Consider the following 14,034-nt stretch of genomic DNA (forward strand, 5'->3'; position numbering starts at 1 on the left):
GTATGAGTCAGCACGCCTTCGTTTCCTCTCCTGCTTCTTGTGTAAGGAATATGCTGGAAAGCCAATAGCCACCAGGGGTTCACATTATTCTTACTGTTTTTTAAAAGGAAAGAGTGGTGCTTTGGATAATGTAACATTTTTTTGAAGTCCCACAACTGGTAATATTGCAAAAAAAATTATGTTCAGCTAGAAAGAGAATTTCTAGGTTCCCCCTAGTTTTAACGGGGTTCTGATGCTGCTGGCTCAGGGGGAATACTACTATTGTGAAGAGCAGATTTAAGAGTAAAAGTTATGTAGTTGTCTGACTTAAAACATTGTAGTCAACCTGTTTGCCAGCACTAACTGCTCTCAAGCAAATATGTTGGCATTATGAGATTACAGATTGTTTTTAGGTCTGGTTTTATAAGAAATTTGTTTTTGACAGGCTGAAGAGGCTTTGCACAGACTACACGAGCCAATAATTTTGAGAAAACCACTAAAAGCTCTTGGCTTCTAAATCATATATGCAGCTTTGGAGAATGTAGTTAGTAGCAATTTGAAGGAACAGAGGTGACCTTTATTGACCTCAGGTGATTGAAATTAATTGCGGATGGGGAAATGAGAGAAGTTATAAAACACCTGAGAATTAAGTAAGGTTATTAGGGCAAGTAGCCTTGATGGTGGCTGCAGCAGCAAGGATGACTTTGGGCTTTGTGGGAAGAAGCTTGTGTAGGTATGTTTAGTTTTTTTAAAACAGTATTATTTTTGTTGTGTTTTAATTTTAAGTATGTTGTGTGTTGAGTTTGGGCTGTCAAGAAAAGTGTGAGTTCTGCTGCTGTACCTCCATAGTTCTCATGGGCTGAACAGAGACTAGCTCTGCTGATGCTGCACAAATGTAGTTTGTATCTTGAAGAAGTAATGCGTCCACAACCAACTGAGTAAGAAGGAAGTAAGGAGAGGTGGTGTTACTGTTAGCATGTATGCAGATGTGCACGTTTCAACATTGTGCCTTTATTGCTGTGTATAGGCATAGTTAACTGCTTTCTGACTCATGTTAGTCTTAGCTTTTATTACAAAATTGTATACAAAAATTGATAAAATGAAGAATTACACGCAGGTTTCATGCCAGGGTCTCAGACTTTAGCCTTATCATTATAAGGCTGCTCTCCCTGCTCTTAAAACTGCTTTAATTTGTGAATAGCAGTGATGTTTAAGACAGAATAAGCATTTATCATTTTCTGTTCTGTTAGTATCATGTGTAGCTGTGAAGCCCTTGAATTGGCTTATTTTGGTGGCTTGTGTAGTGTTATTAAGCTCATAAAGAGCTCTTACTGTGAGCTTGGCATAGTATGAACACATTTGGCTTTCCTGCCTCCTAGGCCTCGCCTAAGAAAGATCATCTCAGTTCTGTAGCTCTGTGTAGCATGTTTTGGTTCTCTTTAGCTTTTTTCCTCCCTTGGTAATTCTGAATTGTTTTAACAGTTGTGATTAAAACTAATTCACATGAGTTTAGATACTGTATAGTTTCATTGGTTAGTGAAAGTGCATCCCTTGGTGTAGCCGTGTTTGTAAGATGCCATTCAGTTAGTGAAATGCAGCAGTGCAGGCACAGAGTGCAGCTGCTTTGGTGTTTGGTGTTATTACAAAGGAACATGGCACGCAGAGTGTTAGAGACACTGTGTTGATGGAAGTGCTCTGCCTGGAGAGATTTCTTACCCTTCCCCAAAGGTAGCTGGTAAAGTTAAAAACCTATCTAGTAGCATCCAGGTTAGAGTCTCCTGTTTCAGTGGGGCTGACTCCTGTTGATCCATTTGTTTTACAGTAATGTTATTTTACGGTTATCACGTGTGTTTTTTCTGCTTACTGGCCACTTAGAGCCAAGCATGCGGTGATTCCAGCAGTGATGCCATGAAGGAGTTGCCTTAGTTGTTGTAGAGGGATGTTAGTTTTACATACTGCAGTCCAAGCAGCTTGCAGCCTAAATGTAATCTTTTTCAGGTGTAGGTGTTGCTTCTTTTGCAAACCTCTAAATAGCTGTGCTGTGCTGATGTAAAGCAGGACATCCGTTCTGTGCTAGTATGGTGTATCACTAAAAGTTTGTGTAAATGCAACTGCCTCAGTGCAACTTTGCTTAATACATGCGGATCCTATTACTTGCATGGTTGAAATGATTAAAAAGAAATGCCAACAGCGCAGAAATAGAGAAGTGAGTTTTGTTGTTAAATATATCTTTTAGTAAAAACCTTAGCAAGTCATGACAGGTAGGTGTAATGAGAGTGACTTTTGATGTCAAAAGGGTTATGTGACTTCGCCTAGCTCCTCCGGGGCAAGACAACACGGCCATGCAGACCCGTCCTTTCAGTCGTTAGACTGCCTATAACTGGCGGAGTTTATGAACACACCTATTTTTTCCTCTTTGGGCAGGCCATTAGGTGCCTTTCTGCGGCCGGGTCTTCGGAGGCCGGCTGTGCTCGCAGACGCCGGGCCTGGCGGTGGGGCCCGGGGAGAGCCGCGGTCCCTACCGCGGCCTGGCTGCCTTTCCCCGCCTCCGGCCGGGGACGGGCCGGTGCGGGCGAGCGCGGCGCAGCGGCACCTCCGCGTTCGTGGGGCGGGGGGCCCCGGGGGGCCGAAGGCGGTGCCTTCCGCAGGGTGCCGGGGCGGGCTGGGAGGAGCTGCGGGCCGGGCCGCGCCGCGCCGCGCCGGGCGGGAAGTGAGCTCAGGCGCACAGGAAATCCCGCCCGCGCCGCGGCCTGTGTTTGCGCTGCGGGCAGAGAAAGGAGCGGAGCGCCTGCAGCGGCCCAGCCGAGCCTGCCGCACGCAACGGGGCCGAGCCATGTCTGACCAGGTACGGGCGCCGCCGGCCCCGACCGACCGCTCACCCCGGGGGGAGCTGCCGCCGGACGCGGGAGGGCGGGCGGCAGCGGCAGGCCCCGCAGCCCCGGGGGCGCGGGAGGAGCTGCCTGCGGCTCCCCCCACTCCTCCCCCCGCCGTGGGGCAGCCCCGGCCCGGCCCCGCGCTCTGTGAGGGGCGGCCCGGGGCGAGCGGAGCCGCGGCCGCCGGGGAGGCGCTGGGGGAATGTTCCCCTCGGGGAGTGTGTGCGTGCGCCAGTCTTCGACCTCGGCCAAACTCTGCCCCCGCCCCCCGTATTTTAATCCCCTTCCCTGAGGGTGTTTTGCGAAGAACACGGGGGCGGGCTCCAGGCGGGGGGTACTCGGAGGCCGGGGCCGGCGTCCGGCCGGGGCGGAGGCGCCTCCGCGGGGCCCCGGGCCGGGATCGTCGCCGGGGCAGCCCCGGCCCTGGAAACCCGGGAGTGGAGCGAGGGGTGAGCTGTGTTGCACAACAGTTGCTTCCTTTCATTTTCCATTTCCCGGGTGTGTGGTAGGATGCTCTTCCCCCGGAGCAGGCTTTGTGCGGGTTAGGCTAGACCTGCCAGGTCCTCTGTTTGCCCTAGGGATGCAAAAGGAGGGGGGGGAAACGCAGACTTCCTTAGCTGAGCGTTGCTTGCCTGTATTAAACACCCATTCTTCACCAAGACTCTGTCCTGCTTTCACTTCTTGTACATCGTTACGTTCCTGTCAATTCTGACTTCTCAACCGGGGACTTAAATAGTTGTTTGTACTGCAAGTTCCTGGCTTGCTTGGCGTGGCATGTATACAGTCCTCTGCTTACAACTATTGCTTTAGGCTATGTGACCTGCTGGTGGAAAGTTAAAACAGCATTCCAGTTTTAATTTGTGTTTTGTTTTGCTTTATTTTTTATATTGCCTTCATATGGTAGTGTTTTCTAACTTTGTCATGACGATTTGACTTTGGAAAAATTAATGTCAGTGTCTACAAATGTTTCTTGTGGTGCTGTGAAGTCAATAGTACTAGCTAAAAGTATCCAGTGACAAGGCTAAACTTATTATATACTGTGTCTGCTTTGAGGAATGGCCTTGATACATTATGACCCATGAATAGAAACCATTGCTGTATGTGCTGGTGGTCTTCCTCCCTGCCCCTGACTTTCAAGCACCATGCAACTCTACTGGTGAGGATGGTGCTGCTGCCTATCTCTGCTTGTGAGAGTGCAGCTAGGAGCACAGCTATTGCTGGCACCCATTATGACACATTTCCAGTGTAGTAAAATCTGTGAAAGTGGCTGCATCAAAAAAAAAAAAGCAAATTCTGAACTAGAGTTTGTAGCCTGATCTTCACGTGACCTGCTTTGTAGCTCTCTGCATTTGTGAACTAAGGCATGTTTTAACACATAGCAGCTTTCATTAGGTAATTCCTTTTCCAGGCAAGTTCTGCTAAAACACATACATGTTTGTTCTTTGGGACTGCTTGAAGTATGTAAAATTCATTGTATGTGATAACCTTTTTTGGATACATGTCTTACGGGTCTTTGAATAAGGACCCTGTTTGGTTTTTTTAATAGATAAACTAAACCTTCTTATGTTGTGTCATTCACTTCTGGGGCGACTGTGCAACAAGAGCTAAACAGATGCTTAAGTAACAGTATAACATACAGTAATGCAGCACTGTAAATCTCATTCCTCTGTTTATCAACCCTACAGGAATAATTGGATTACCCAAAATTGTGGATTGCTTACAGTGTCTGTCTTTTTGGCCCTGGAATTAAGTTAAGGGGACATAATTTGTCACCATTTATGATAACTTTGGCTTGTCTTTTTAGTATAAATAAAGAAGCATACTTGATTTAATTTCCTATTGGAAATAAAGTAATTAACTTCTATGACAAGTGAAAATACTTGCAAAAAGGGCAGACTTCAAAAACCACATGGCTGCTTGGTGGTATCTAAGCAGAAACAAAAAGAATCAGTTTTGCCCTCCCTTCAAGGGTCTCAGGCTGCTTTTGCTTTAATTGAATCTAGATGCTGACATTTTTATGTGTACATGCACTACTAATAAAGAATGCGATAGTTTGTATGCATTTTTTCCACTTCTATAACAAATATAAGAGTTTATTTGCTGTGTTAGGAAGTGTGTTGTAGTTCTATTCCTCTAGTAATTTTTTTGTTAATTTTTTAAAGATTGTCTGAACTGTGTGGAGTATAGGGGGGTTTTTTAGGCTTGGACATTGAAGTTTGAGCACTTCAGAAAATTGGAGGAGGAAGCTTGCAATATACTGCCTTACAATGTTTGTTTTGTGGTTTCATTAGTTGCAATAGCAATACCAGTGTGCTTCATCCAAGAAACTTTGGGTGCTTTTTATGGTCATGAATTTAGTGTTGATATATAAATGTGAGACAGTACTAGGAGCCTCATTGTGCGCTCTTTAGGAAAACTGTGGAATGAAGCCTTTAAAACTTCAGGCATCTAATGAAAAGTGAGAACTTGGAGTGTTGTGGTATTCCTGTTCTGTTTGTATGGTAGTCTTTTTTTTATGTACTGTTTCATGAGATACCCTAAACATCAGTTCTTTTCACAGTGCAAGTAAAAGTCTGGAGGCTTGCTTGCAGGTTGCTGATCCAGGATTTTGTTAATGAATGCTTATAGTTTAGTAACTTTGCATTCTCCTTGCTTTCTTTGTTCTTAACTGGTTTTATGTTGGCTTTACCATCTGGCATTGAATGGCAGTATAGTTCACTGACAAAATACAGAGAGCTGTTTCAGACTTGCTGGGTCTTGTTGTGTTCTGATTTCAAATATTTTGCTCTTTTTTTTTTCAAGCTTCAACTATTGGCGTTGTCAACATTGATTTGATCTTATTTTTCTTTTCCTGAAATTACAGCTCTGCTCTTATTTTGTGGGTGAGAGGTTGCTGGGGCTTTAAACAAGCATCTTTATGGTATGATGTTTCAAGACTCCAATTCCCTCTGCTTTTTCTACTGTTTGCTGCTTCCCCTATTTGTTTTTAGTGCTAGAACCCCCTTTCCCTGAGGGTGGAAATCAAGCATCTTATGAATCATTGCTTTCCACTCATACTGGCCAGAGGCAGTGTCATAGTAGCAGTGACGATTTGTCATACCTTGTACAGGATGATTTGTTTTGGAAAGCTAATTAGGTAGATCTGTTAAAATGCACAGAACTGTATGAACTACTACAAATGCCTCTACTGCTGGGATAATATGCTGCTATGCGATTTCGTTCTTACGCAAAGTAAACTAAGACGGTGGCTGACCTGAAACATCATGTAATGGGACAGGATGTTCTTTCAGATTCTTTCAGTGATAGCAAAACAGGAGATAGTTTTGAAGTTACAGACTTCAGATTTGTAGAGATCTGAATCTCTTTCTGATTCCTAGAGGTTAATAATCCTGCATGTGGACATTCAAAATGCTGTTTGTGCAAGTTATTAAAACAAGTTGCAGGTTCTTTTTTTTCTTTCTTTTTAGTCAGGAGTGGAAACCAGTGTATTTTTATTCCTGCAAGTAGTCCCATGAGGTTAGAGTTCAGACATGTTAGAAAGGGAAAATTTTGGAGGGGAGCACAGTTGCTGTGACTGTGTTACCCGTGAAGGCTCCTTTCACACTTCAAAAGTGACTTACTTGGAGACCTGAGGCTAAGTGTCTAGTTTCTTGAAATCTTGGGGTCAGTTTTTGGGTTTGAGCTTGAAGGGTCATGAATCAGTCCCAACAGTCTAGGTTGTGCGCAGCTGGGTATTAAAAAAAAAAAAGTATTCAAACCAGGTGGAGTCTCTGGCTCATACTTTTTTGTCATCTCAGAAATGGAGTGGATCTGGCTTGAGGCAGTGAGTCAAACTGATACAAAGAGCACTTCATCTCTCTTTCTTTCTTCCAGACTGAGACTGGTATAGATAGGGAAGGTGTCTGCAGACTTTCCCCCCTTGCCCTTCCTTTTAACATTCAAAGAAGTTGTGCATGTTTAACCTCTTTAAGGAAAAAAAAACTTGAAAAAGCTTGTCTGCCATTTTAATCTGGAGTTAGAGACCTGTCTGGATGGACTTAATACAGAAGGTTAGTATGTGTTTTTGGCACCTGATCCTAAAATTCAAGTCCAACCATACAAAGGATATTTCTGTAAATTCAGCAAAAAGTCCCTTTAGGGCAGGGAAAACTTATGTGGTAGGCACCTGTACATATTTTGCTTGTTTTGTCTACTGTGTTAAGCAATAATATAGAAGGAAGATTTGAAACGTGATCAGCCAGGGTGTTCTTGTTTTTGACTACTTGGGAAGACTTCTTCATCAGGCATCATTTGGACCTGAGGCAGTGTCTGTGTGAAATCCTTTGGTGCTGCAGTGGGACATAACTAAAGGCCTGATCCAGAATATGTAGTGACAGGCAAGGGATGAGGTTAATAGTACCTGACCTCTCACTTGTTTTATTTATCAGCAGCTAACATGAAAACTTTGTCCTTAATTCATGTCTTATAGAACATAACACTTAAACCCTTTTGAAGAGCTTTTGTGCTCAAGTTGTTGAATCAAACTTGTCTGTACAATTAATTCTTATCTTGGGAAGATACCAAAACACATAGTTCTTAGAACTGCAACTTTTAAGAATTGTGGTCTTAAAACAAATATGCTAGAAGGAAGCTGTTACTTGATGTTATTTTGTTATCATAGAAAAGAAGGTGGCTGACCATCCCTTTGGAAGTAGTGACTACTGCTGATGCAATAGACTGAAAAATGTTTTCATGGTTCATTCCCTTTATACTGATAGGGTGTCACAAGTGCTTTCTGTTTACTCTCCTCACGATGTTCTATTTTCTGTCAAATATCTGATCCTCTTAGTACACTTCCTGTATTTCTTTATTGTAGTCTGTTGACTAGGAGTTAGTGGTATAAAATCATACTTCTCATTTTTGCATCTGTTGTCTATTTCCAAATGATCCTTCTCTCATCTCTTATGTTCTTCAGTGTTTCTCTTCCGTCATTAATTAAACTTTTCACAGGCAGACAGGCAGCCTTTCATAATGCTATGTTGCTATTATTTTCACACACAGAAAGGAAGAAATAAGGTGCCTTGGATAGACTGATTTCATGTAATAATGAGGATGAGAGCTGTCATACTGTCCAGTGAAAACAACAAAATGTTGAACTGATCAGGTTGTTTTAATGTTTTTCTTGCAGGAAGCAAAACCTTCAGCTGAGGACTTAGGAGATAAGAAAGAAGGGGAATACATTAAACTCAAAGTCATTGGGCAGGTGAGTTTTTACATAATTTCTTATTGATATTTGGTGGAGGTGTGAGGTTGTATTGTATAAATGAACAAATGAAAGCTGATACTTTCAGTTCTTCAATGTGGTTCTTCCCCTGCCATAAACTACTTAATAATTGCCAGTAATGTGTGTTAGTATATTGTCTGGTGTGTTTTTTTTAAAGCTTGAGTGTGATCCCCATCTTACAACTAGGGGACGTGATGCATTGAGGGCTTAATTTGTCCGAGGATATGAATGAAATATGCGGCAAAATAGATAAATTCAGGCCTTCAGAATTCATGTAGTACACTAAGCATGAGGTCAGCTTCCTTGGACAAGGATGGGAAGAAGTTTCTGTTGGCTGGCATGTTGGTGGATGTGAATGGTGGATTGTAAGTCTGAATTAAAATTGTGTTGGAACATGAATGTTGAGATCCTTCTTGAACAGAAGTCCTTCTGTGCAAAGAACCCCTAGCTTATATGACTTAACTCAGTATTCTTTGTTGGAGTATTAGTGCGATTGCTATGCTGTTGACTGGAGACAGATGACTTAAAGTAGGACTAACACAAAGTAGCTTACCTCTTGCTGGTTTAACCGGCAATGATGAGAACACATTCAAAAGCTAAATGTGACCCGCATGCTTTTTGCCAGAACCTCTTGCAGTCTGTTTTATCTGTAGCCATTTTGACAGTTTTAGTTACTTGTATCTTATGGCTGGAAGGAAGGACTATAGAATAATGAGACCTAAGATTTCTCCTCAGGTTTGCATTGTGTTGCCAAGTCTGCCTGTATCCTTACTTCTAGATTATTATTCTAATTGAATGAGGTTTCATATATATTTTGAAGTGCAAGCTTTAACTTGTCTCTTTTGGAATCTTAAAGCAGACGTCCCCTGCGTATGTACGTTTGTATTTCATAAGTACATCAGCTGAGTAAAAATGGGAGCACCAACTGAATCATGTATGGTTTTTATACTCTTAAATCCAAAACCTCCATAGTGAGCCTAAGGCTATACTATGCCATCTGTTTTAAAATAGAGCTTCCTGTGGAAGTGCATGATGAATTTAGTGACTGATAAGTCATCCTGGAGGTTCGGGTTATGAGGCACCAAGGTATGCACAGTGATAGTTAAACTGCATTTCATGTTAGTTTTACATAATTTTTTCTTAATGAAAGTCTTAAAATTAGCATAGATAAAGTGAGCAGTTACTAAAAAGAGAGTAACTTTTTTCTTTTCTGTTCTTAGGACAGCAGTGAAATTCACTTCAAGGTGAAAATGACAACACACCTCAAGAAACTCAAAGAATCATACTGTCAAAGACAGGTTTGTGAAACAATGACACTTGCTCTTTAAAAAGAAAATAAAAAAGCCAAACACTTCAGCTTTACTTTTCTCACTGTTCTTTCAAATAAAGACATTTATTGAGACAGTCAAGCTTCTGTCTATTTACCAGCAAGACAGGTATCTGACAGTACAAATGTAATGGATCCCCTCATTTCTTCTGACTAGCAAAAGTTTTTCTATTTAAGACAGTTGTGAATTTTGTAGTAAGTTAAAATTACTGTTTGAAAACATATAGTGGCTGCTCAGAAGACACAGAAGTTACCTTTTAGAATGCCCAGGCATGCATTTATAGTTACTGTAAAATCTCCTGTCTCCAAGCGAAATTCCCTTAAAGCTGTAGAATACTGCAGCTTAGGACGAGAGCAGCCTTAGGCATTATTACAGCCATTAATATAGTAATTGTTTAACATTAGCTATTATGCTCTAAGTTAAAGAAATCTGCAACATTAATTGTGGATGTAGGTAAATAGTAACTACTGTTACAGGACAAAAACATATCTTCATTTCCACATCCTGTGGCAGATACTGTGGATTCACTGCTGCTGTTTCCAGAAGCCCTGGCCTAGTTTACCCCCAGCTTTGGGGTAGATGCCTTGTGTAGCCTTTTCTTGAGTATCTGTGTTGGAGTTCACTTTAGGAAATATAATCATAAGAAATAATTGTGTTTTTTCTTGATACCTTGAGACAAGTTGAACTTGTCAGTTGAAGTGTTCTTTTGCAGAATGTGTTCTTTTTTGCTATCCTTCTGGAGTAGGAGGAAAAAAAAGATCAAACACCAGATATGTTTGTAGCCAAATCCAAGTGATTAAAATTGTGATTCATTTGAAAAACTTGAAATTTAAAAATAAAATCTTGGAAATAATTCATGCAGCAGTCTTACTGACTGATGAAAGTGTATGTGTGTGGAATCCTTTTTGAAGAAAGAAATAATTGTTTAAATGAACACAGCTATATCTCCTGGGCTGAATTCTGGAGAGTCTATGATTTCCTTCATCAGCAGTCAATACAGCTTTTGGTGTTGGGTAGCCTTTCTCTGGTAAAGGGACCATGAACATTTCTTCCAAGTTGGCCAGAGGGATTGTTGGAACAGTGTGAGGAGCTGTTCTTTCCTGTGAATTTTTCTGCCTAGTGATTTGCAAGCAATATTTCTGAGATCTAATTGATGCACAAAACAGGTCATATTTCACTTGTGTGTGTTTGCTCACAACTTGAAAGAGAAGAAAAAGACGAGGTGTTTGCCTCATCTATTGGGGTGAAGTATGATACTCTGCTGTAACACAGGCACACTGTACAATAGACATACTGCAACTTAACTTTATTTACCATTGGGATGCTCCTTTCTCCCTGTTTGATTGGTGTTCCTTTTTTACCCCTTCAGCTCTGCTCTTTCTTGTCCCCAGTGTAGAGTTTTTGCAGAACTGATGACGGTAAAGGTTGCTATTCCTTCCTGTGGTGATATAAGATAGGGAAAGCAAGGGTAGGAATTAATGAAGTAAACATAATTTTCCTTCTGTTGTCTTAGGCTCTTTAATTAGGCTGATATGCAGTTCAGAAAAAGACAGGACCTTCATGTATAATGTCATCTTGGAAGGGAGGGTGTAGTCAGTACTTTATAAATAAATATAAAAAAACCACAAAGGAAAAAAAGTTAAGGAAACTTCCAAGTTGTTGAGCTAGAAATCGAGTGAGACTTTGGAATAAACACGCATTTCAGCACTATCATGCTCCTTGAGTCACTTCTTTGTAGTCTACATGGTTACAACAGAATAGGTGAGATCTCTGTGTAACAGGAACTAACACTTTCTTTTGACTTTCGCATGTGTTGTTTTTATTAAAAATGTTTTTCTTGTAAATGCACACAAGTTTCAGTAAGTTTTTTTCTTGTATATCTGTTTCTTTTTTTAGGGTGTTCCAATGAATTCACTCAGGTTCCTCTTCGAGGGTCAGAGAATTACTGATAATCATACCCCCAAGGAGGTGAGTTTCTTTATAGAAAAAGTGTTAGGTAGTTCATTGGAGAAACTAAATACTAAATTGGTTAGTTTCTCTGTTCTGCTAGACTGTTATAGTCTGACTATATTTGTCTAACTAGAATCTTTAATAAGGCCAATATGCAGTTCAGAAAGAGACTGACTGGACCTTCATGTGTAGTGTTGTCTCAGAAGGGAGGGTGTAGTCGCTGCTTACCAGAGAGAAAAAAAACTAAGTGAACTTCCCAGTTGTTGAACTAGAACTTCAGTGCGACTTTGGAATAAATATGTATTTAGTTCACATTTATTAGATGAAGGCGTAAATAAACAGAAAACAGGTTATTTCTGCTGTCCAGTGACTTCCACCAATTGTTATGACAAAGCAGGAAGAAACACTGTTATAATAATGACCTTCTGAAAAATCAGACAAACATGTGTACTGTGAAATCGAACAAGTTACCCTCTGAGAAAACGTTTGTAAACAGGCTTTGAGTTGCAAGCTGTAGGTCTTAGCTGTATTGTGAGCTAGTAGTGTGCTATATATAATTCACATGGCTGTACAGCTGGTGCATTCGCTATGATGTTGGTTATGTTCCTGTGCATCTGTTGCCCAAGAAGGGATTTAGAGAAAGGTAAAGTTAGGAACTTCCAGGCTGATGTGTACTGCTCCACAAGTGGATTTAGACTTCACTGATAAGGCCTTTGCTTGGACTTAGATGTATAAGACTGAAGGAAAAGGACTAAAAATCATGTGTTGGCTAGTGAGATGGTGTCTGAAATTTTTTTCACCCCTTTGAATTATGATGGGACAGAGGAACAAACCATTGTATAACTTGTCTAGGACCTGCTCTGAATTCAGTACACCAGATTTACAACAATTATATGCTGTTTTTCTCTGTTCTCACAGCTGGGGATGGAGGAGGAAGATGTGATTGAAGTTTATCAGGAACAGACGGGGGGTCACTCAACAGTTTAGATCCTTCTGTTTGTTTTCTTCCCCCTTAATCCTTTTTTATTTTTAAATAATAGTTCTTTTGTAATGTGGTGTTCAACACTGAATTGAAACTGGCACCCCATCTCTGGGAGTTTATTTTCAAGCGTCTGGTATTTTGAATTCTCGTGCTCATTATACACTATTGTTTCTGTTTTCATTGTGCTGAACTTTTGTGATCCAGCTGCAGCCTTGCTCCCCTCTTCCCTTCTGCCCTCCCCTTTAGAAATACACGTACACACATGCATTTGTATGTTCACTAGGTTCGTGCATTTCAGGCACGAAGGCTGTAAGATCTGCCGGGTGGGCGAGTGTTCTTAATGACTTCCATATCTGCCCTGAAGTTTTGATGTGTGACTGTTTCACTCCTGGACTATAACTTTCAGTGCAAGATGAAGTTTCTCAGAGAACTAAACTGTGGAGAAATTGTGTATCCATAACTCAGAGCTATTTTGCTTAAATTGTGCTGATGGCCCAACGAAGAAGATTACCAAGTTGGAAATGGAAAAGCTAGAACTGTTGTCATCTGTACCTTGCTCCAGAGATGGCTTTGCTGAAGACATGAAATTGAAAACCCTAATGATTCCTAAGTCTTGCCAGAAGAGCCCAGAAGCATTTTAACTTCATATAGCAATTAGTACATGCAGGTATTCATGCAAGAATGTTCACAGCAGACAACCGGTGTTACTTTGACACTCTTGTTTGTACCTTTTGGCCTGGGACGTGGGTTTTGAATGGACATTGTCTGTACCAGCTTCATTTAAAATAAACAAGAAAAACAATTTTATAAACAACTTGCATTTTCTTTTCAAATGTTTGGAAATGAGCAAAACCATAAAAAGTTATAAATTAGGGCTTGCTTTCCTGGTAACTATATGTTGAAGCCACAAAAAAAGTGCTTTGTAAATGTACCTCATTTTTAAAACAAAATTACTTTTTTCTACTTGCCCTAGTAAAATACTTGATCTGCTTGGTTTGCAGGTGACTGTGTGAGACTACTAGATGTTTCTTTTCTTGTTAGAGAATATTCACATACAATTACATACAGCTTCACTTCAGGTACAAAAGGTAAACTGAAAATGCAACTTGGAAGGAAATACGAAGATGGTTTTTAATGTCTACGTTTTATGTGATTGTGGTACCATTAAATAATCTCTATTATGGATGACATGGCAGTGTCATCATAGTTCATCAGGCATCATTATGAGGGTCCACTTCGTGTTCTAGCTAGTTGCAGGTTCTAAATGGTCAGTTTGAGAATGTGTTACTGGAAATGAAAGTTCAGATGGGAGGTTATGGGCAGGGTAGTGTGGAGAGAAGGTTTCTGTACTGTCCTTGCTTCAGCCTTTCTGCAGCCTTGTTTCTGATTTGGTTTGGTAAATCAAGTTCGCTATGAAAGTCAGCTTCATTTAAAGACACATTTTAGCACTGGCATACTTGGAAGAAATTGCAGATTTTGAAAGTAGTTTTCATGGCACTTGCTGTAAAGCTAGAAATGCATTTTTCTTTCATGCTTGCGGTTTGTGTCTTGTTTCTGATTTAGTAATACTTTTGTACCCATAGTTGCACTAAGCAATATTTTAAAGATTAAAATTTTTGTTTACAAAATGTCAGAATATGGGGTTTTCTTGAAGTATTC

At 40.9% G+C, this 14,034-nt stretch overlaps 1 protein-coding gene across 3 annotated transcripts; it reads left to right on the forward strand.

The window, feature by feature from the left end:
• The first annotated feature begins 2,735 nt into the window (after window positions 1–2,735).
• Window positions 2,736–13,403, forward strand: SUMO1 (small ubiquitin like modifier 1). 3 transcript variants are annotated; one of them, XM_059820431.1, is made up of 5 exons: window positions 2,736–2,824; window positions 8,020–8,094; window positions 9,336–9,413; window positions 11,340–11,411; window positions 12,312–13,403. In XM_059820431.1, the coding sequence occupies exons 1-5, from the start codon at window positions 2,813–2,815 to the stop codon at window positions 12,378–12,380; spliced, it is 306 nt and encodes a 101-aa protein (XP_059676414.1). In that variant the 5' UTR covers window positions 2,736–2,812; the 3' UTR covers window positions 12,381–13,403. The 3 variants fall into 3 exon arrangements, with proteins under 3 accessions (XP_059676414.1, XP_059676415.1, XP_059676416.1); XM_059820432.1 differs by lacking the exon at window positions 11,340–11,411; XM_059820433.1 differs by lacking the exon at window positions 8,020–8,094.
• The last annotated feature ends 631 nt before the right edge of the window (window positions 13,404–14,034 follow it).

Source organism: Gavia stellata, chromosome 8, assembly GCF_030936135.1.
Source record: "Gavia stellata isolate bGavSte3 chromosome 8, bGavSte3.hap2, whole genome shotgun sequence".
Lineage (NCBI taxonomy): Eukaryota > Metazoa > Chordata > Aves > Gaviiformes > Gaviidae > Gavia > Gavia stellata.

Coding starts and splice junctions, on each gene's coding strand:
- SUMO1 (XM_059820431.1), top strand. Junction 9,414..11,339: donor AATCATACTGTCAAAGACAG/GTTTGTGAAACA, acceptor TTCTTTTTTTAG/GGTGTTCCAATGAATTCACT. Junction 11,412..12,311: donor ATAATCATACCCCCAAGGAG/GTGAGTTTCTTT, acceptor CTGTTCTCACAG/CTGGGGATGGAGGAGGAAGA.